Source organism: Amyelois transitella, chromosome 21 (genome assembly GCF_032362555.1).
Source record: "Amyelois transitella isolate CPQ chromosome 21, ilAmyTran1.1, whole genome shotgun sequence".
Classification (NCBI taxonomy): domain Eukaryota; kingdom Metazoa; phylum Arthropoda; class Insecta; order Lepidoptera; family Pyralidae; genus Amyelois; species Amyelois transitella.
In genome coordinates, this window is record NC_083524.1 from 188,257 (window position 1) to 209,776 (window position 21,520).

Here is a 21,520-nt window from a genome sequence, read left to right on the forward strand (position 1 = left end):
CTTTTTTTTCTCACCATCAACTTCACTCGTGTAAATAAGCACGAGTTTTGATGACAAGTCCATATTTCCATCTTTATTGACAGTTCAAATGACATTTCAGTGACAACACGTCGAAAATGGCTGATTCGGGACCTAATAAAAGCGATATTGAAGCGGTTTTTCAAAGATTACGATCAATTCCAGCCAACAAAGTGCGTTTTTCTATTGCAGCTAAGTTTCTTCTAGATGTCACCAGTTATTATTTTAAAGATTTTTATTCCTGCAGGTATGTTTTGACTGTAACGCAAAGAACCCTACGTGGTCATCGGTGACGTACGGTGTATTCATCTGCCTGGACTGTTCTGCGGTGCACAGGAGTCTAGGTGTGCATCTCACCTTCGTACGCTCCACGCAACTCGACACCAACTGGACATGGAAACAGCTAAGGAACATGCAACTGGGCGGGAATGTGAACGCTGTATGTGTCGTGATTCCGCTTAATGTTAGCTCGTGTCGCGCGTTTTATTGAAGTTGTAACTTTGTTGCAGACGCAATTCTTCCGCACCCACGGCTTGGTGACGGATGATGCTCGTCAGAAGTACAGCTCGCGCGTGGCGCAGTTGTACCGCGACAAATTGAGTGCCATGTCTGAACAGGCTATGAAGACATATGGCACTAAGGTAATGTAACACAAAAACATAATCAATCATCAAGAGTTGATGAGCATTAAAGGTTTCTTTGTAAAAAATATAGCAGAATTTTGAGTTGGGTTAATTTTTCAGCTGCACTTGGACCCGATGCCGGCCGAGCCTAAAGAGACAAAGGAACCAGAGGTAGACTGGTTTGCCGAGCATGGAGACTCATCCAACACTAACACTAATGAGCTTGCAGTCACCACACAGGTAACACACACTCACACTGCTACATTGCTGTGTTAGAAAACATCAAAATAAAACTTATTATTAAATTTTTATATTATCATTATTTCAACAAGGATCTTTTAGAGCAGAAATCAACAAAAAGTTGCATTCTTTTTCATGTATAAGTGACAGCAAAAGTTTAAGTACCAAACACTTCACTTTAAATCATTCAGCACTTGAATCAGACATTCACATTTTATGAAAGAATATCAATCATAGGAAACATGTTGTTCAAATTTACTATCAGTTTTACTTTAAATCCACTTCATATTTCATATCAAAATATAAGTTTTATTTTGTGTGTTTTATATTCTAAAATAATTCAAAATTATAAAAATGTTTGCAGGAAAGTTTTGAAATTGATTTTGGTTTGTAAGTACGTTAAGTTAGCACGGAGGCACAGCAACAGCAATTCTTACAATTACTCCAAAAGCTGTCAGGATCTGAACTTCACACCGTCCATGTTACACAAGGATGTGATATGTGCATCCGCCACCTGCTTAAAATTAAATAAATACTAAACTGAACAACAAGAAAATATACATTTAATTTTTTTTATTTTCCTCCCTGACATTGGGGGACAGAAAAAAAAAAAAGATATGTATAAAAAAAAATAAAAATAAAAATTATGGTAAAAATATCTCACATAATACAGCTTCAGTGTGCGCGACTGAAATTACTATAGTTTTGCTTACTACTAAGAAGCTTATTCTCTACATTTTTACATTTTATGATATTGACCAAAAAGCAGTTTAATAAGTTGTTAAAGTTACTGTAATTCCTTCTCTATTTCCTTCAAAAACCCTAGGACGTGTAGTAACAACCTCACCAATTGTAATTATAATACCTCCACTAAGGTGAACCATGGTATTTAAAGAGAGTGATCTGCTCTTTATAAATTTTCCTATTGGATTAAAAACATTTTATGTGGTGTAGGGAATAAGGTTTTATTTGCTACTTACATTTGTTTCTTTTTTTGTTACATGTGAAATAACTACTTGTCATAATATATGTAATCCTATAAAAAAGGATATACTTTTTTCGTTTTTATTGAATTGAGTTTTCAAGTATTATTTATTTGGGTTGAGTGATACACTGATAATTACCATATTTTCATAATTAACTGACTTCACACTTTAACAAACTACACATGTTTTGATCATGCCATTCATATAGTTTTTTCATCCATTCAAACATTGATATTGTAATAGAAATTATTTGTGAAGTACATATTTGGCAGGAATCGGCTCATCAATGTAGTTGACTACGGTCAATGAATGAAATGAACAACTGGTAATATTTGCCTAGAAATCCATTTTCTATATTCTATATCAAATATAAATTATTCTCAAAATATTTTTCTTACATTCTCTCTAGTTAGGCATTTAATAGACAGTTTCGAAATCGTAAGGTTATAGATATGTTTATCTTTTGATGAATGTGCTATCATAATATTTGTTGAACACCAAAAAGTGAATCTCAATGTAATGGTGTGTGTGAAGGCTGCGAGCGCGCCGCTGAGCTCGGAGGCGCGGCTGTGGGGCTCCGGCGGCGACGCGGGCGACGCGCCCAAGCCCGCCAACATCGGACGGAAGCCCATCGGCAAGCGATCAGGGGTAACTATATTATTACTTACAAGCTGTGCCGGCGACTTCGTCCACGTGCAATAGTTATTTTGGGCATCATTGAAGCCCTCAAGGATGAATATTTTCCACCGTTCGCTTCTTACAGTTGCAGCGTGATGTTATATAGCCTAAAGCCTTCCTTGATAAATGGTCTGTTCAACACAAAAATAATTTTTCAATTCGAACCAATAGTTCCTGAGATTAGCGCGTTCAAACAAACAAACTCTCCAGCTTTATAATATGAGTATAGATTATATCTTTATAATTCTGTAGGAATTTTAGGAAATTAATACCTTATTGGTCCATTAAGGAACACCCAAAATTATCGAATCTTCACTGTACCGATGACAGTGGGCCCAAATATAAAAAGAAAAATTGTTTCTGTTATTTGATTATTATGGCCACAGATGCCTCCAAAATTATAATTATCTATCTGAAATTCTGAACGATAAATTTGAACCAAATCCTGTAGTGGTTTGGCTGTGTTATTTTTTTTCTTTTTTGCATATACAAAATTTTACAATGTTGTTTTGGTGTTATAAATTTAACCGACTTGCAATTAACAGTTGGGAGGTCGCAAGGGCGGGCTGGGCGCGACGAAAGTGGCCGCCAACTTTGAGGACATCGAGCGGGAAGCCATCATGGCGGAGAAACTCAAGATGGAGGTATTTATGTCACTATATTCATATAAAGACTCTTCACGCTATCTGTTTCTATGTAAAATTAATCGGCGTAGTTTGTTGCGGGTTTCTTTTTAAATAGATAAGAATGATTCAAGAGAAAGGTTTATATATTATGTAGGTATGACGAACGTGTTGGTCAGTATTCACCTAGTACTCAGTGTGTGATTGGTCGATTGTATAACAGAGATTATTTCATGTGATGTACTCGTATTCCATGATTCCTTTGCGATCTTTTGTAATGGTGTCATGGATTGTTTAATTTTTTATTTTAATTGTATCAGCCATACTAATAATATTTTCTACACTTTTATTTAGTAGAATAGATTAATTTACCAGAAATAATTTCCCTACCTTAGCCAGCCGATGCGCTGGGACCAACAACTTATAATTGTTCCGCAGCGATTTACTAGTACATTCGCCTGTTTAAGTAATTCTTGACATGCATAATATTATCGAATATATATAAATTGTATTTACATACATACATAAAATCACGCCTCTTTCCCGGAGGGGTAGGCAGAGACTACCTCTTTCCACTTGCCACGATCTCTGCATATTTCCTTCGCTTCATCCACATTCATAACTCTCTTCATGCAAGCTCGGCGGTTTCGGGTACTTTTGACCTGACCCTTTACCAGGACGTCCTTAATTTGATCACTATTAAATTGTATTTAATATTTGTTTAATGAAAATGAATGTGTTTCCCTGGGGCGGGGGGCAGGCCAAAGCCCCGGAGAGCCCGGCGACGCTGCAGCAGGTGGAGCGGGAGGTGTCGTCGCTGCGGCTGGCGTACCGGCCGGGGCCCGCGCCCGCCGACGAGCGGCTCGGCATCGCCGCCGCCACGCGCGCCAACCGGCACACCACGTCAGTACCTATACCGGCTGTATTACATGTCTCTCTCGCAATTCATATATATAGTCACGTCTATATCCCTTGAAAAGACTGACACTATGGTCACATTCAGTTTTTGGCTCGATGATAGAATTGAGATTCAAATAGTGACAGGTTGCTAGCTCATCGCCTAAAAGAAGAATCCCAAGTTTATAAGCCTATCCCTTAGTCGCCTTTTATGACATCAATGGGAACGAGATGGAGTGGTCCTGTTGTTTTTTTTATATTGGTGCCGGGAACCACACAGCACTCAATTCATTCATGCATATAATCAAGGCTGTATACCTTGAGGGGTAGACAGAGCAAGCAATTTATAAAAACCGGCCAAGTGTGAATCGGACTCGCTCACTAAGGGTTCCGAACCAACAGCGTGTTTGTTACTTTGATATTAATTTTTTAATTTATTTATATTAACGTTTCTACCTGTTTACGACCAAACATTTGCTTAAAATATATGTTTGTTGTATAGGAGTTATGTTATTATGTATTACTTGTAAATATTCCGTGAAAAATTTCAAGGTGTTTTGTCCTATTATCGTTATTAATATTAACCAAAAATACGAAAAACACTTTTTTAACGGGTTGTTATTTAAATTTTTAGTATTTCTTGTTATAGCAGCAACGGATATACATACATAATATGTAAATATTTCATCTTCCTAGCTATCACGGTTTACGAGATACACCCTGAACAAATTGACTAGTTCTACATTCATTCATGTGTTTTTAATGTAGACAATGTGCACTCGTCCATGATTTATATTTAATAGATCTATATTTGTAAATTGACGTCCAAAGAAATTGCTGCAGTGTAGTATGTTGCGCCGCTTCTTCTACACATGCGCTTTGGAAGCGGTAGTAGGTATAATTAGATTCAAGTGATGTGACTTTGATATTGTGAAGTTGACGTTGTCGAAGAAAATGCTGCAGTGCAGTTTGTTACCGCTTCTTCTGCACTGACGCCTTGGAAGCGGCAGTAAACTTAGTTTTTAAGTAATTTATTTGACGTCAACCAAGTTGTTAAACCATACGACAATTATTCAGCGATATAATAGTATCCTATAATAATGAATAAAAAAAATTTTGAATTTAGAATTTTTTGAATTTTTTTGACGTCAATAAGTGATACTTTGTAACCAATTTTGAAAATAAATCTATTCTATTCTATTAATGCGCTTTGGAAGCGGTAGTAGGTATAATTCGATTTAAGTGATTTGACGTCAATAAGTGATACCTTGTATCCAATTTTGAAAATAAATCTATTCTATTTTCAGCGGAGTTTCCCACAGCGCGGCCTCGGACATGACCGTCATCGAGCAGGAGGGCACGCAGCCGCGCTCGCAAATGACCGACTTGGACGACTTCAACTCCGTGTTCACTATGATCAGGTGATTGAATTCAATTCCAAATTTTTATTCATTATTATAGGATACTTCATATCGCCGCTTAATAATTGTCAAAACGTATGGTTTCACAACATTGGTTGACGTCATATAAATTACTTAAAACTAAGTTTACTGCCGCTTCCATTATAACTTGATGTTCATACATATAGTCACATCTATATCCCTTGCGGGGTAGACATAGCCGGCAGTTTTGAAAAGACCGAAACGCTACGTTCATCTTTATGATGGAATTGAAATTGTGACAGGTTGCTAGTCCATCGCCTAAAAGATGAATCCCAAGTATATAAGCCTATAACTTAGTCGCCTCTTACGACATCCATGGTAGATGGAGAACTCCTATTCTTTTTTTTTATTGGTGCCGGTAATCATATTACTACTTTTACAATGATATATTTGGGAAACTGATTTAAAAAAAAAAACATAGATAGATAAAAACGTTTATTCAGTTGCTACAGACACAAAATACAGAGTTAAACACAACATTATAAAAAATACAGTTGAGATGCATTTGCGTGCTGCAGCAAGTAGAAAAGGTCATAACTCAGCGGAATTTTTGCACTAACTGAAGTGCAAAACGCTGATTTTCAGTTATCACCATTGAAACATAAAGCATTTGATCAACGGTTTATTTGATTGTTTCCTCAGGAACGAGCCGTACAGCAGCCGCGGCCTGGACTCGCTGCTGGACGACGGGAACCGGGCAAAGCTGGACTCCTCGTGGGAGCACATCGAGCCCGAGCCCGCGTACACCACGCACCACATGTTCAGTGAGTGTTGTATAGTAACTGAATCTATTAAATGCACACCATATACACAGTATTTTTCTTTTCATCTATATTTGTATGGTGGTTGTCTGCAAAAAAAATTTCTTTCAGTATGTATTAGCATATTAAGTCTGTCATATATTTTTCCAATGTTGGGTACCACGCAAATTGTCAATTGTCTCCAACATGACCGTGAAACATTCGCAGAATTTTAACCATTAACCTTTTAGTTACTTGTGTACCCCGCAAGGGATACAGACGTCATCTATATGTATGTATGTGTCCCGCAGGCCCCAGCAGCGCCCCGCCGCCGAGCGCGCGGCCCGCCGCCCGCGCCGCGCCCGCGGGCGACCCGCAGTCGGCGGTGAGCAAGTTCGGCGCGGCGCGCGCCATCAGCTCGGCGCAGTTCTTCGGCGACGGCGACCGCCGCGACCAGCACGACGCCAACCTGTCGCGGTTCCAGGTCGCTCTTATATACCTACTTAGAGTCTTTGTTTGCTGGACGGAACTGATCGTTACGACTCGCGAACACAATTAACGACTTAACCCATTTTATTGCCCCACGATTTTTATAATTATCGACAGATTTTACATACATTTTAAATTTTATCTAAATAAGTTCAATGGTTCGAAATTTATCCGTTACAAACATTGCATATAAAAAAATATATTTTCGCCGGAAGTTAATTAATAAACCGAAACCGCCGAGCTTGCATGAAGAAAGTTATGAATGTGGATGAAGCGAAGGAAGTATGCAGAGATCGTGGCAAGTGGAAAGAGGTAGTCTCTGCCTACCCCTCCGGGAAAGAGGCATGATTTTATCTATGTATGTTGATTAATAAATCTCACTCGCTTAGCTCAGACTTTAAGAGCTGTGTAAAAGAAGTTTTCTTAGCAACCCTCGTTTTGCCCTCACCCTTCCAACATTTCCATTTAACCCCTTCTTTTTGTCCACAGGGTAGCACGAGCATTTCATCAGCGGATTATTTCGGAGACAACAACTCGAGGTCCCGGCCGCAGCCCGGCTTCACCGTCTCTGCGCCAGACCTTGACGAGGTACGAGTTTTACCAGTTTTACATGTTTCACCGATGCGCCTGCGCAGAAATATAATTATTGTATGAACTCGAGTCATCTATTGCTATTAAGACCGAGACAGCAGGAGATAGTTTGATTCTTTCTTTCTTTCTTTTCTATATTATGGCTTCCACCGGACTTTCGGTGATTCTGCCAATGTCATGGTTTGAAGAGACACGAAGTTACAAAAATGGACGGTATACAATCTGAAAGGAGAAGGTTAACAAATGTACAAACACAAAAAGACAAACACAACAAGTAGGTATTGTTAGTAAAAGAGAAGACAAGTTAATGATTATAATGTGTAGTGAGTGTGTAAGGTATAAAAGTTGTGCAAAGCAAGGGATATACTTAATAGGGAGATTTCGGAAGTTAAAAAAAAATAAATAAATTTGTAATGGGAACTATAGTTTTAGGTTATTTTTAGTTATGAACTTTGCAATTATATAACAGAACCGAGTGTGGACAAGAGAAAGAAATGAATTAGTGTCTAAATTTAGATGGGGAATGTTAGACGGAATTATGTTACGAAGATGGACCACAAGTTTGGGGCAGTTGAAAATTATGTGATTAAGACTACCTTCATCCAGGCCACATTCACAGATAGAAGTATCTCTAATTCGGAGTTTATGGAGGAAGACAGGGATACATACATGGCCAAGTCGCATTCGGATAATAACCGACGTTACCCACTTCTCCAAGTTTCGATGCCGGAAGAACCAAGGGACTTTGGGTAAGTTTGGTTGGATATTTCCATACCAGACACCTTTTTGCTGACGAGAATGTTGCCATTGTCTATTCCAATTAGTCATTAATTGTGGTTTAGCCAGAAGTCTAAGGTCTCGAGAGTAATGAAATTTGTGGCAGTCAGAACCTGAAGTAGAAGCTTGTTTAGCCCACATATCTACTGTTTCATTACCCTTGATTCCTGAATGGCTTGGAATCCAAGCAATAACTACATTAATACTGGAAGACTGACATTTATATAAGGTTTCTCTTATTTTCAGGGTAATTGGAAAGTTATCCTTTGCATGGAAGGGTCGTTTCAAAATATCTTGGAGGCAGCTCAAAGAGTCTGAGAGGATAAGTGATTTGTCCAAATTGTGAGATAAAACAAATTGAACAGCTTCAAAGAGAGCAATGGATTCTCCAGTAAATATAGAGGATTGTGAAAGATATTTAAAACTTAGTAAAAGATTGAATTTAGGTATCCAAACTGCTGCACCAACATTAGAGTCCTGAGATAATTTGGAAGCATCCGTAAAAATGAGGGTCCAATCAGACCATTTCTCACAAATGATCCGGTTGAATATCCTATCAGCACCAGGAAGATTCTTGGATAGTCCTATGTTTAGAAGAACATTAGGTTGGAAGATGAGAGGGTGGAAGTCAATATCAAAGATAGGATTTTTGGAGAATTGGGCAACTGGGTGGGGTGATCTTTGTTAACCCAATAAGAAGAGGTATGACAATAGTCTGATAGAGAGTTAAGTATTTCTAATAAGGGATGAGAAAATAATTGGATTGTTTTGTAAAGAAATCTATCAGCTAAAAATTGTCTCCTTAATACAAGAGGAGGATCCAAACATTCAACCTGAAGGGCATTTGTTGGAGAAGATTTCATAGCACCGGTTATAATTCTGAGACATTTATGTTGAATTTTGTCTAATTTCGCCAAAGCTAATTTGTTGCATGGTTCTAATAAGAAGGCACCGTAGTCAAAATGGCTACGTACAAGGGCATTATAAATTAATTTTTGACTATAGGGGTGGGAGCCCCAGCGGACCCCAGAGAGAGACCTCATGACATTAACTCCCTTTTCAGCTTTTTGGACAACATGGTTTAAGTGAGTAACACCTGTTAGTTTGGAGTCTAAGGTAATTCCTAAAAATTTACAACTGTCTTTTTGAGGGATAGTTTCATTATTAATCGAAATAGTTAATAGGGGCAAAGATCTCTTCCGAGTAAAGACGACACAGTTTGATTTAAGCGGGGAGATAGATAATCCATGGTCTTCTAACCAGGTGTTGAGGTAAAAAAGAGCTGAATTTAAACGACGGCTAATGTCATCAAAGGAGTCCGAAGAAGCGAAAAGAACTATATCATCAGCATATTGAAGAATATTGCAAAAGCAATTGACAGACTGATCTAGGTCAGAAGTATATAAATTATACAATATGGGACTAAGTACAGAGCCCTGTGGAAGACCCTTCCAAACAGAGCGAGGGGGAAGAAGAGAACCCTGCAAACGGACAATTATGTGACGATCCATGAGCATATTACACATGATATTAATCAGCCTCACTGGAATACTCAGCTTATGCAATTTTTGCCTGAGAATAGGAAGTTGAACGTTATCATATGCTGAAGTTATGTCAAGAAAAACGCCTACCACATGTTCGTTTTTAGAGAATGCCACTCTTATATGGGAGACCAGGATGCTCAGGCTGTCCAGAGTTCCCATACCTCTTCTAAAGCCAAATTGAGTATTTGGAAGTATGCCCTTTGATTCAATAAACCATTCTAATCGATTTTTGATGAGGTGTTCCATAATTTTATGTATTACCGATGAGAGGGCAATGGGTCTATAGCTGAGGGGGTCTAGAGGGTTCCTCCCTGGTTTAAGAATGGGAATAATAATTTGGTTCTTCCATGATTCTGGGACAGACCCAGACAGGAAAATATGATTTAAAATGGACAGGAGGTATAATTTGGAAGGAAGAGGAGCGTTGGTAATGAAAGAAAAGGGAATGCCGTCAATACCAGGGGAGGAATCCTTGAGACCGTCCAGAGCGGATAATAATTCTTGGAGGGAGAAGGGATCATCTAGGATGGTTGGGGAAGGACAGTTATATGAGGAGTATGGAAGTTCGTCCAAAGCAGGAGCGGTTAGAGGGGAAAGTCTATTTATAAAATCATTGAGCCAAGGTGAAGTGTCATTAGAAGAGGAGTCTTGATAAGCTGTGGCTCTTCTAAAAGATTTAATTTTCTTCCAGACACTTGAAAGAGAGGATTTGGGGGAAATGGACTCACAAAAGGACTTCCAGCCAAGGTGTTTTTTTTGGGACAATAGACGCTTAGTCTGTGCCATTGTTTTACGAACAAGTAGATAATTTGTCAAGGTGGGGTCACTATTAAAATCTTTCTCAGCTTTGTTTCTTTTCCTGATAAATTCGGAGCATTCAGAGTCCCACCATGGAGGGGAGGGAATTTTGTTGTGTGAAGCATTTTTAATTGGGATTGATTCATCTGCAGCAGAAATAACAGCAGATATGAACTCTTCATACACCTGTAAAAAGTTTTGGCTAGAGGGAGAGGGAAGGGAGGAAGTAAGAACCTTGAGGCAAGTTGAGAACTTGTCCCAGTCTGCCTTTTCGGTTTTGTATTTAAGAAGAGGAGGAAGGGGCGAAACCTTGGAAATGGATTTAATTAGTGTGGTAAGGACTGGAAAATGATCACTACCATAAGAAGTAGGTAAGACCCGCCAAAGCAATAGAGGAGCAAGTTGGGGGGATGTTAGGGTAAGGTCTGGGATACTGGCATTTTGGGACGGAGGAGACCGGCGGGTGATAGAGCCATCATTTAAAGTGCAAAGGTTTATGTTGTCAAGAAGATCAAGAAAGACAGGAAAAATTGAATCGTCAAAGGGGCAGCCCCAGAGGGTGCTACGTATGTTAAAGTCACCTAATATGATAAGGGGAGTAGGGATAGAAGAAAGAATAGACTGTAGTTCCAGGACAATAGAGTGGTGAGGGTGAGGGAGGTAAACAGAAACAAAGGATATTTCTAAGGCTCTCACAGCAACAACATGGAAGGAAGAGCTGTGAGGGGGAATAGGAACTTGAGTGAAGGTGATGGATTGAGAGACTAACAAAGCGCAGCCTGCCCAACCATCATCTCTATCATCTCGAAAACAAGAGTAGTGTGGGATATGGAAGTGAGACGTGCGTTTAAGGCACGTTTCAGCAATGGCAACTATAATGGGATTGTATCTATTGATTAAGAAGACTAAATCAGGTTTCTTTTTGGATACACTCCTAGTATTCCACTGAAGAAGAACTTGGTCCATTATGTTTGGAAAGGATGGGAACGATTATTTGTTGAAGACGAGAAATGGTATTGGGCGGTAACATATCAACATCTCGTGATAAAAATTGGATAAGGGCGTCTGCTAAAATCTCAAATAGGTTATCATTTGGAGATAAAGCAGTGGAAGGGTCCTGGTGTTGGCAAGAACACGCACAACCATTGGGAAGGGAAGATTTTGGAGTTGCGGTAATTTCTCTGAGAGCCTGAATGTCATAAGACTTACCAAGCTCTGGTCTGGTTTTAGGGGAAATTGTAATCGTTTTTTTGTAAGAGGAAGACAGATTGGGGGCTGAAGAGCGGGGAGGGTTTGGTGGGCGTTGTGGAGAGGAGACTGGAGATTGGGAGGAGTAGAATTGGGAGGAAGCAGGGGTATCTGCAGCAGCAACTTGAGAAAAAGAACGTTTTTGAGGAATTTTCATTGCTGCCTCAGAGTAACTAATGTTATCGTTTGCCATGATAACTTTTATTTGTTTCTGCCTAATATGTTCGGGGCAGGATGGGTCAGTAGCAAGATGGGAATTCCCGCAGAATAAACATAATAAAGGAACATCTGAGGAGCATGAATCACCTGAGTGTTGGAATTGGCCACACCTATAGCAGCGTGGTTTGGAGCGGCACTGTTTGCTGATATGACCAAATTTACAGCAGTTCCTACATTGGATTGTGGGGAGGAGGTAGACTGATACAGGGAGAGAGGTATGGAAACAAAAAACTCTTTCCGGGAGGACATGTCCACGGAAAGTAAGGACAACAGTAGTGGTTGGGAACCAGGAAACGGAGGAGTCAGGTTTCTTTGATTTGGAGTTAAGACGTCTGGCCATTACTACCTGACCACAGTTGGGCGGAACAGAAATATTATTAATTAATTCTTCAAGAGTCCAGTCCGTAGGGATATCTCTAACAACTCCCATGCGAGAGATATTGAATCTCGGGACAGACGCAGTATATTTATTATTTGGGATTAAAGGATTTTCTAAAAAAGAATTGGCAGAGTCCCTATCTGTAAATTCGATTGAAATTTTGTTCCTGCCCATGAGTTTAAGTCCCCCAGATTTGATACCACTGACAGAATTTTGATGCAGAAATTGAGCAAATTTAAGCAGCTTAATAGATAGACCCGCAGAAGGATCGGGTTCCATCCTCGTAACATATACGATAAACGGAGCATCGTCTTCGTCGGTATATTTAATGATAGAGTCCGGTTCAAAACCCGGACGATGAAAAACAGATTGGATTGAGTCCGATGGGGGAGAAGTTTTTTTTGGTTCCGATTCTATTGCAGATTCGGCAGGTCGCTTAGAAGGGCGAGGCGTAGAGGATTTCTTCCTGAAAGAAGAACTCGTACCTCCCCAGTCTGGGGGGCCTTCTTCGTCACCCAACTCCATCACGGAGTGATGGAGTAGGTGCGAATTACAACTAAATAACTTACTTACCTTATTGTGTTCTGTATCCACAACCGAGTAAAGGATGAAATGGGAAGAGAACAAATAAGGAAAACAATAAATATCGCGATTTGACGAAAATACGTGTGTCAACCAACGAGATGACTGGCAGAATCCATAGTTTGATTCGATAATAGGTTGCGTTATTGACATCATTCATTTTATACTTCTACCCTTTTTTATGTAGACGTATTTAAGTGATGTGATGTCTAAGTCTGTGATGAATAAGTGATACTTTGTATCCAATTTTAAAAATACATCTATTCTACTCGTATTAGCGCACTTCGTTTTTTAGAAAGTTTCGATATGTGAGCATAATAGAATTAACATTAGATTCAAATTTGAAATGCCATATTTCAAATTTGAATCTAATGTTAATTCTAAGAATGTAGTACTATCAACAAAATCTAATCTTTTAACACTTATACTAATATACATTTGCTTGCCGCTCATTGGGAAGTTGTAAACTTAAAGCATTGGGTCTTATTTGAATTCAACAGTACTACGTACTACTGTAACTCACTTCCCACTCTTAGTTAATAACGTCTTTTTTTGAACGCCGCTAGTAAAATTATAATTCGTGCCCACGACGCCGCGGCCAAATTTTTTCACTAATTAAGCTCATTCAATGATAGGTTTCTGAAACCAATTCTCTAGAAATTGTTTTTTATTTTTTTTTTATTTTGACAACTTAGTGTCGTTGGCGGCTCGGCCAGACGCCCATGGCGTTCAAAGGGTTAAACATCTTTTTTGTGACCAGGTCAGGGAGTCAGTACGCCTGGGCGTGACCCGCGTGGCGGGGCGGCTGTCTTCGTTGGCCAACGGCGTCGTCTCGTCTATACAGGAGCGCTACGGATACTGATTGCGACCTGCTCTGAAACCACGTAAACCGAGAAGGAAGAAATCGTGAACTAGTTGAATCTGCCTCAAACCGGTTTAAACCGGTTGAATCTAGTGTGACCTGGTTGAGTTTTATTGTCAGTGCAATAGGGTTGAAAGTTTACGTGGACACCAGTTTTTTTGAACAGCTGAATTATTTTGTAAACAATAAAAACTATAACATGGAATTATTGTAAGATTTTCATCATGTGTCTGGAACCGTTATCTGATATCTTTAAATGAAAAATTAAGGAGCCTATTCTGTCAACGAATGTTTCGAAGATGAAAGGCTGAATAATGTCGGTGCCGAACTATTGTATGGCGGAGCAAACGACTGTCGGAGAACTGTTTCAGACTATAATTTCCCCGCTATGAAAGTGTGAAGAGAAAGTTTTTTTCTTTCTACAACCCGATTAATGTCATATTCAACTATTTCTTGTAAGAGCTTCCATTTGTCTTTTGTCTCCTTTCTACACACGGTTCTAATGAATGTCTATAAGCATTATTTTTAATATTTTCACTTTTTAATTTGATCAACTTTCCTTAATAATAAGGTAACTGGATCATACTTTTTTTGATGGAAGGCCCCACTTTTACACAATTGTAGAGTAGTTGCTTTTTATAACTAACTATTGCGCGGGATTTCACTCCCGTGGGAATTTCCAGAAAAATCCAGAAAAAGCATGTAAGCTTATGTTATTCTTAAAGGTCTATTCTATCTGTGTACCAAATTTCATCAAAATCGGTTCAGTCCTTTTTGAGTTTATTCGTTACAAACATACAATAAATACAAATCTGTTTATTTTTAGTGTGGTATGACATCCTTAAAGCTCTGTAAATATAATTATAACGATTATAAACTATCAGGGAGTGCGGGGTGTATCAACTTTACAACGCAATCGATAATAATAAAATAACGAATTTAATATCATCTTGATCTTTATGTGCAATGTAGCTTTTTATAATAAAGATGTTCTTATGAGTCAACTACCATACCTTTTCTAGTACCTACACACTTCCATATAATTATTTCTTAAATGCTGCTGCATATCATTAATTTTTTTTCAATCTTTCTCACAAAAAAGCGTTATCAATACATATAATAAAACAGTTCAAATTTGATATTCCACTTCTATTTGATATAGACGAGATTTCCTTAACCTTGGTTTTGTCTAAAAATATTTTTTCTAGAAATGTGTACTGAATACTAACATGACCGCACATGTATTATGTATATACTATAAATAGGAATAAAATTTGACTGTAGGTAGGTGTTAAAGATCACTGTTTGTATCATATCTGCACGTCACGGTTTCTCCTAAACTGTTTTCTTGGTTTCCCTTCGCTATCGGTAGAAATCTAGCAGTAATTTTATATCTACATAGAGGCCGCCCGCGACTTCGTCCGCATGGAAACCCTATCAATCCCGCGGGAACTCTGGGATAAAAAGTAGCCTATGTGTTATTCTGGGTCTTCAGCTACCTACATACCAAATTTCATGGTAATCGGTTCAGTAGTTTTTGCGTGAAAGAGTAACAAACATCCATACATCCATACAAACTTTCGCCTTTATAATAGTAGTAGGATTGTCTTACCGTATGGTTAGTAAAGGATGGATAAATTGGAATGATGTTTTTGCTAAAAATTGGTCGAAAAATCGATGACGCATGAATTCTGGTCCAAGTATTTGTATGATATTATTTGAGATTTTTAATTGAATCGGTCTCTCGCATTCCTTAAAATTTATTTTGATTGTAATAAAACCATGAGCATTTTTTTTAGAAATTTATTTTATTTTGTGTAACATAGTTCGTTAAGGTCACGCTGCTTTGGCGTTTTGCAAAAACATGGCTCATTTTGCATTCGTGCGAAATGGACGAAATTCTGTATCTAATTAAATATAAGTAGATATATTTTATAGTACTGTTGTAATGTAAGTGCGCCGCGTTTCTCGCGGTCTTTATTTATAGTTATTTTTTTAAAACGTTGGCAAAATGCGAATGGAACCGTCAAACCATTACCTTAGTAAATACACCTTATATAAAAAAAAAACAATTATCATCATAGAACTGTACTTGGCTTTTCAGTCTTTTCGAGACTGTTGACTCTGTCTACCCCACAAGGGTTATAGACGTGATTATATGTATGTATGTCATCCTCTACCTTACTCAGAGCAACTATCATCTGACCTCGGAAACCCAAGGCTAGACCAAACAAGCCTAGATTGATTGTTATTCTTTAAGCTTATATTTTTTTCGTAAGGCGTCTTTTACGACGTCTACGCAAAGATTTAGTGTTTCTTTTGTATTCTGAGGGTAACCACACACTCGAAAAAAGTGAATGTACGAATTTTGACAAAAGTGAAATTAGCATTTGAAAACGACAAGTTGATGGCTCCATTCACCCACGGCCAGCATTAGTACTCGTGTTTTATTTATATCTTTAGAAAATTAATTAGTTAATTGATGCCCACCATGGAACAACTCCGTGGAACAAGTTTGTATAAAAATATTGATACTGTTAGATCGTAATTAATGATATGAATATACAAATTATATTTGCACCATCTTGTTTTATTTCACTATTTAACTAATTAAGGCCCAACGCGAAAGCTCTAAAATTATAAAGAATTTTTATATCAAATGTCGAAATATCTTCAAAGTAATTTGATTTCCTTTTAATTATAAATACTATATGTTATTTTTACAATATATAGTTTTCATTGCACTTAAATTTAATTTTAATATTTCTGTTCTGCTTCAATATAATTGTTTATAATTAATCAGAAAAGTACTAATAATAAATATACCTAATTAAATAATTTAAACTAATATTAATTATTTTATAATAATAATAAAAAAAAAAACTATTCTAAATTACAAGCTAAATACATTATTGTTTAAATTTGGACCCCTAGGAAGGGTTCCCATCACGCAGGCAGCATTCCCGCGCTGTATTGCAATAGCAATACGCTGCGCAAGAAAGCTGCCCGCGCGAGGGTCTCCTGTTGCCTCCCTCAGGCGTTTGCTGAGCTTTGCTTCAATATATATTATTAATTGATCCTAATTATTATTTGTGGAATAAAGCTTTGCTTTGTAGGAAAATTGAAGCAAATAAAATTGAGCTTTGTAGGAAAGCCTATTACAGCACGGATGATTATATTAATGATAAACATGTGTGGCCCGAGCTGGACATAATGGCCTCTTAAATGCTTGTGTATTTTTGACATGATCTGGACATAATTTGTACAGTATGTACATATTTTATTTTATATTTATTTTATTTGACGAAATATTCGTATTGACATAATCAGTTCTACATTCATACATGTTTTTTAATGTAGACAATGTGCATTCGTCCACGATTTAGATTTAAGAGATCTATATTTGTAAATTGACGTCCTATGAAAATGCTGCAGTGTAGTTTGTTCCGCCGCTTCTTCTACACATGCGCTTTGGAAGCGGTAGTAGTTATAATTAGATTTAAGTTATGTGACGTCAATAAGTGATACCTTGTATCCAATTTTGAAAATAAATCTATTCTATTCTATTCTAAACTTTAATCATGCTGCATGCAATAATAAATTAATATTATATTTTGTACAATAAATAATCAACAAGATGTCATTTCACAGCGACTATGGCGAGATTCTCCGGCGACACTTCTTCGGACACGAATTGCACGAGTCGGGCATCGAACCCCTTACTCCGGAGCGCCGCCACACGCCCCCAGTCTAATAAGGCTTTAGCACGCCGCCCTGTTAAAGCCCTGTGTTGCCGTTTCTCACTATCTTCTACATTGGCGTCTAGTCTATACTGTTTCTCAGTACTACTGGTTTGTTCACTGACTAGGTTCTCATCGTGATTTAGCTGTTTCTCACTATCACTTCACTTTTCACTAAATTCTCACCGAGCCGGTGGTTTTCACTAGCAACACACGTTGGTTTCTCGCCAACATTGATATTCGAATCATCAATTCCATCATCATCGTGATCTCCATCTGTAGTCTGTGTTCCTCGTTTGTCCCGCGGCCTTCCGTCCCCACAGGTAGCCCACGACACTATTCCCAGCATGGTGTTGAAATCTTCATCTGTTATACCCAGCTCCTGAAATTTAATCAAATAATACAGTTTATTATACTCTGGCAAAAACATTCAGATGCCTTGGGATGTTTTATTTCGAGTAGGTAGTTACATACTTTTAATAAAAATGTAATACCCTAAAAAAAAAGTTGTGACTTTAAAGTCAAAGCAACAGCGCCCTGTTTTCATGAAAAAAGGAAAAGATCATCTTTAAGTGATTTGCATTATTTCGACAGCCACTTTAGGCCCTTGAAACCCATTATTAACGTAATCTGTCCTGTATATATGTACCGGTGTACCTGCATCTGCTCCCTGGCGACGTAGAGCGCGGGCCGGCAGCGGTGGTGGCAGCACGTGGCCAGCACCAGCCCGCGGCCGCGCGCCGCCGTCACGCAGCGCAGCGCGTGGTCTGCGCAACAGATACACCTTCGATACTTCGCTTCAACATCATTTTGTGATTTGTATTAGTCTGCTTACCTATTCCTATTATCATGATCTCAAAGTGAAGATATTACCATGCTCCTTCGTGAGACTGGTACGAGGGGAATTTAGAAAAGGTTTGATCAGATTGGATCTTTAAATTATTGAAATATAAGTCATAATAAGAGTATAGTTGGAGCATTGAACTGATAATCGTTATTTTTAAGACAGCCCTTGGTAGTGGAAATGGGCCAGAGACATAGTAGTAGTGGATGACACCTGCATCAGGTGCAGATAAGAGAACTCGTGGTTCAGTAAGGTTGAAAAATAAAAAGCGAGTAAAGCAAAAGGTCAGGTGAAAATACCCTAACAGCAGAGTTTGCTGGAAGAGTTACAAATGTGGATGAACCAAGACAAGTAGGCAGGAATCGTGGTAAGATGTAGTCTGTCACTCCTCTGCCATCGAACTTTATGTACTTAAAAGTACAAAAATGCAAACATTTCAAAAGAAATTACTGCAACCATGAAAAAATAAGACCCAAAACTGACCTGTAGCGACCCCGCACAGGTGCTTAGCGAGCCCGACCACGCTCTGACTTTCTTTCACTATTGGAACCTTCTCCAGCGCGAGATCAGCCAGGTCGGCGCGGAGTCGCGCGATGCGGTCGCCGCGCAACTTGTTGTCGCGCTTGTGGCGCAGCGCCGCGCGGTCCACGAGGAGGGCTGCGCTGGTGGACTCAGGGGCTGAGCACCACGCGCGCCATAGGTAGTAGGATACTATTCCTACAAGACGTGTAAAGTGCTTTTAATTGGGATACAAAAAGAGTTCTTTAAAAATTAGAAGAATGTCCCAACAAGCACTATTGATGTTAGTAACATGCCTATCTGTAAAACAGCTTCAGAGAAGCTCTCTTTTATTACAATTTTGTTATGAATTCTAAGTTTTACATGAATTTGCTTGGATTTTCGTAGTAACCTTAGTTATAATTATTTCTTTGCTGAAAGAAAACAAAAATATTACTGTTAGAAATATTGCATGGAAGTAACTGAAAGTATCTTATGACTTAGGTGGAAATCTTATAAATAGTCAAGGTCATCATAACCTTTGAGGGAGTCTCTCTCTCTGAATCAATTCTGGTTCATGTGGATGGCAATCATACCTTTCCCGGCTCCAAGCTCCACGTAACAAGTATGATCTTGCACCAGTCCCGCTTGCTCCATGACGTGCAGAAGACTGGAGGTCTGCCGCAGATGTCTCCGGGAGCTCTCCGTGCGAGTAGGGTCATTGAACTCTTCCAGGACCGTCCAGTGGATGGGCATCTCTTCAAGGGTTGTTATCTCGTGTTTAACATGTTCTGTAAGATGTTGACATGGTTATAGGATGTGACACTTGAGACCTGACTATGATAAAGTAAAATTTAAGTGAAAGTATATCTGTTAAGGTTTCATAGCTTAAACACTGGGTCGATGATGATTAATTTTAGATATACTTATTATAACTATAGCTTTGCCCTGTATGAAAAGTATTGTAAGACCTTTTTAAATTTTTTTATTCATACTTTTACATTCATATTACTAATAGAAGTATGGATTAATTTAACCGTTATTTGAAATTCTCATCAGAAAAATTGTAATTTTGGTTTAACAGCTCACACAACCCCATATACATAATAAAATAAAGATATAGATTATATAGATTACTGCCCAATTTCGTACTTACTGTCATACAGACTGTTCACTTTATCAATGACCTTCAATAGTTTCTCTTGCGGGACCTCGCTCAGCGGGATTCGGGAAAATGTGTCCGTAGCCAGTGGTATGTTCACGTTGGGGATTATGTACTCCGGCAGCTCCGTTGGCCGCGCATTGCAGATGGAGAGGTGCTTCTCTAGCTTGCTGGCGTAACAGGTGCTTTTGGAAGAATTAGGTCTATTTTAGTTGTTATTTTTTTAGCTTAGCTTTTTGACAAATACTAATACATGATATATAACTTAAATTTATAAAAGAATAGGACCTCTCAATCTCGTTTCCACAGATGTCGTAAAAGGCGACTAAAGGATGGGCTTTTAAACTTGGTATTCTTCTTTTAGGCGATGGGCTAGCTTACTATCACTATTTGAATCTCAATTGTATCATCAAGCCAAAATGCTGAATGTGGCTATCAGCCTTTTTAAGACTGTTGGCTCTGTCTACCCTGCAAGGTATATAGACGTGACTATATGTATGTATGTATTTAATTTATTGAAATGTAAAATGATGTGAAAAAGTGCTTATGAAGGCCTATTTTCTGAGTAAATATGGTATGGATTTTGATTTTAAAATGATAAATTTGAAATTGTTTTAATTTCATTTGTTTACTGATAATTTCATTTACTGTTACAAATGTCCCTTCACTGGTAATCAAAGCAAATTACTTCTGAAGGCTGTAGTTTTGTGTGTGTGTTTTTTTTTGTTTAAGTGATAGATAGTATTACTCACTGCTTAGGATCATTTGGGCATGGTATGCGTGTGTCTATCTGAAATTATACAATATTACCCGATTTAAACCAGTAAGAAAACTATAAGTACGAAAATGTGAAAAATAAAAACACAGGCATGATAATCACAGTAATGTTAAAAAATAAATCTGGGTTTGGACCCATGCTGGTCTGATAGTGATGAAAAAAGATAATGTGTGCCAGCTGCTCCTATTCCTACATAGATTATAAACGTCAATCGAGGGCTGGTAAATTTGGGGTTCTTCTTTTAGGTGTTTGGCTAGCAATCTGTCTCTACTTGAATCTCAATTCCATTAAAAAGTCATGCAGCTGAATGTGGCCTTCCAGACTTAACGAGATTGTTGGTTCTGTTTACGCCGTGAGGGATAAAGAATTTAAGAATGATTATATATGTATAAGTAAGGAGATTATTCTTTTACTTCTCCGTCATCGGTTTTCGGCTGCGGTTCATGTTCTCCACAGTACTGGCGGCCCGGCCGCACGGTCATGCGACAAAGCCGCTTTTTCCTCATCACGAAAAACTGACATTGACCCTGGGACACGTCTTCAGATTTCATTTTAAATAATTAAGATGATATATTTAAATTATTTTGTTTACTTTACTAACTACAAGTAAGATAGGTTATGTTTATGTGTCACTCGACACGTCACTTAGACGTGACTATGACAATGACAGTGAGTTCTAAAATTCCGTCTTGGGCATGGGTCAGTCAGTCCATGGTCCAGCGCTGAGGGGTATTTCCAGCCTGGTGAAGGTGTTCCATGGAG

The 21,520-nt window shown here is 38.4% G+C and overlaps 2 protein-coding genes across 3 annotated transcripts; one reads left to right on the forward strand and one right to left on the reverse strand.

Moving 5' to 3' along the window:
* The first annotated feature begins 77 nt into the window (after positions 1–77).
* Positions 78–16,316, forward strand: LOC106140254 (ADP-ribosylation factor GTPase-activating protein 3). Of its 2 annotated transcripts, none has more exons than XM_013341827.2 (12): positions 78–191; positions 266–457; positions 528–659; positions 762–881; positions 2,402–2,515; positions 3,091–3,189; positions 3,929–4,071; positions 5,373–5,486; positions 6,150–6,271; positions 6,559–6,731; positions 7,226–7,324; positions 13,635–16,316. In XM_013341827.2, the coding sequence occupies exons 1-12, from the start codon at positions 117–119 to the stop codon at positions 13,734–13,736; spliced, it is 1,485 nt and encodes a 494-aa protein (XP_013197281.1). In that variant the 5' UTR covers positions 78–116; the 3' UTR covers positions 13,737–16,316. The 2 variants fall into 2 exon arrangements, with proteins under 2 accessions (XP_013197281.1, XP_013197282.1); XM_013341828.2 differs by having other exon boundaries at positions 762–812.
* LOC106140249 (tRNA:m(4)X modification enzyme TRM13 homolog) lies at positions 16,019–21,390 on the reverse strand. The gene is given in 8 exon segments (XM_013341818.2): positions 16,019–17,625; positions 17,628–17,858; positions 18,134–18,243; positions 18,804–19,037; positions 19,415–19,609; positions 19,975–20,165; positions 20,733–20,770; positions 21,172–21,390. Coding segments are annotated over 8 exon segments (1,386 nt in total). The 5' UTR covers positions 21,310–21,390; the 3' UTR covers positions 16,019–17,376.
* Positions 21,391–21,520: the final 130 nt, after the last annotated feature.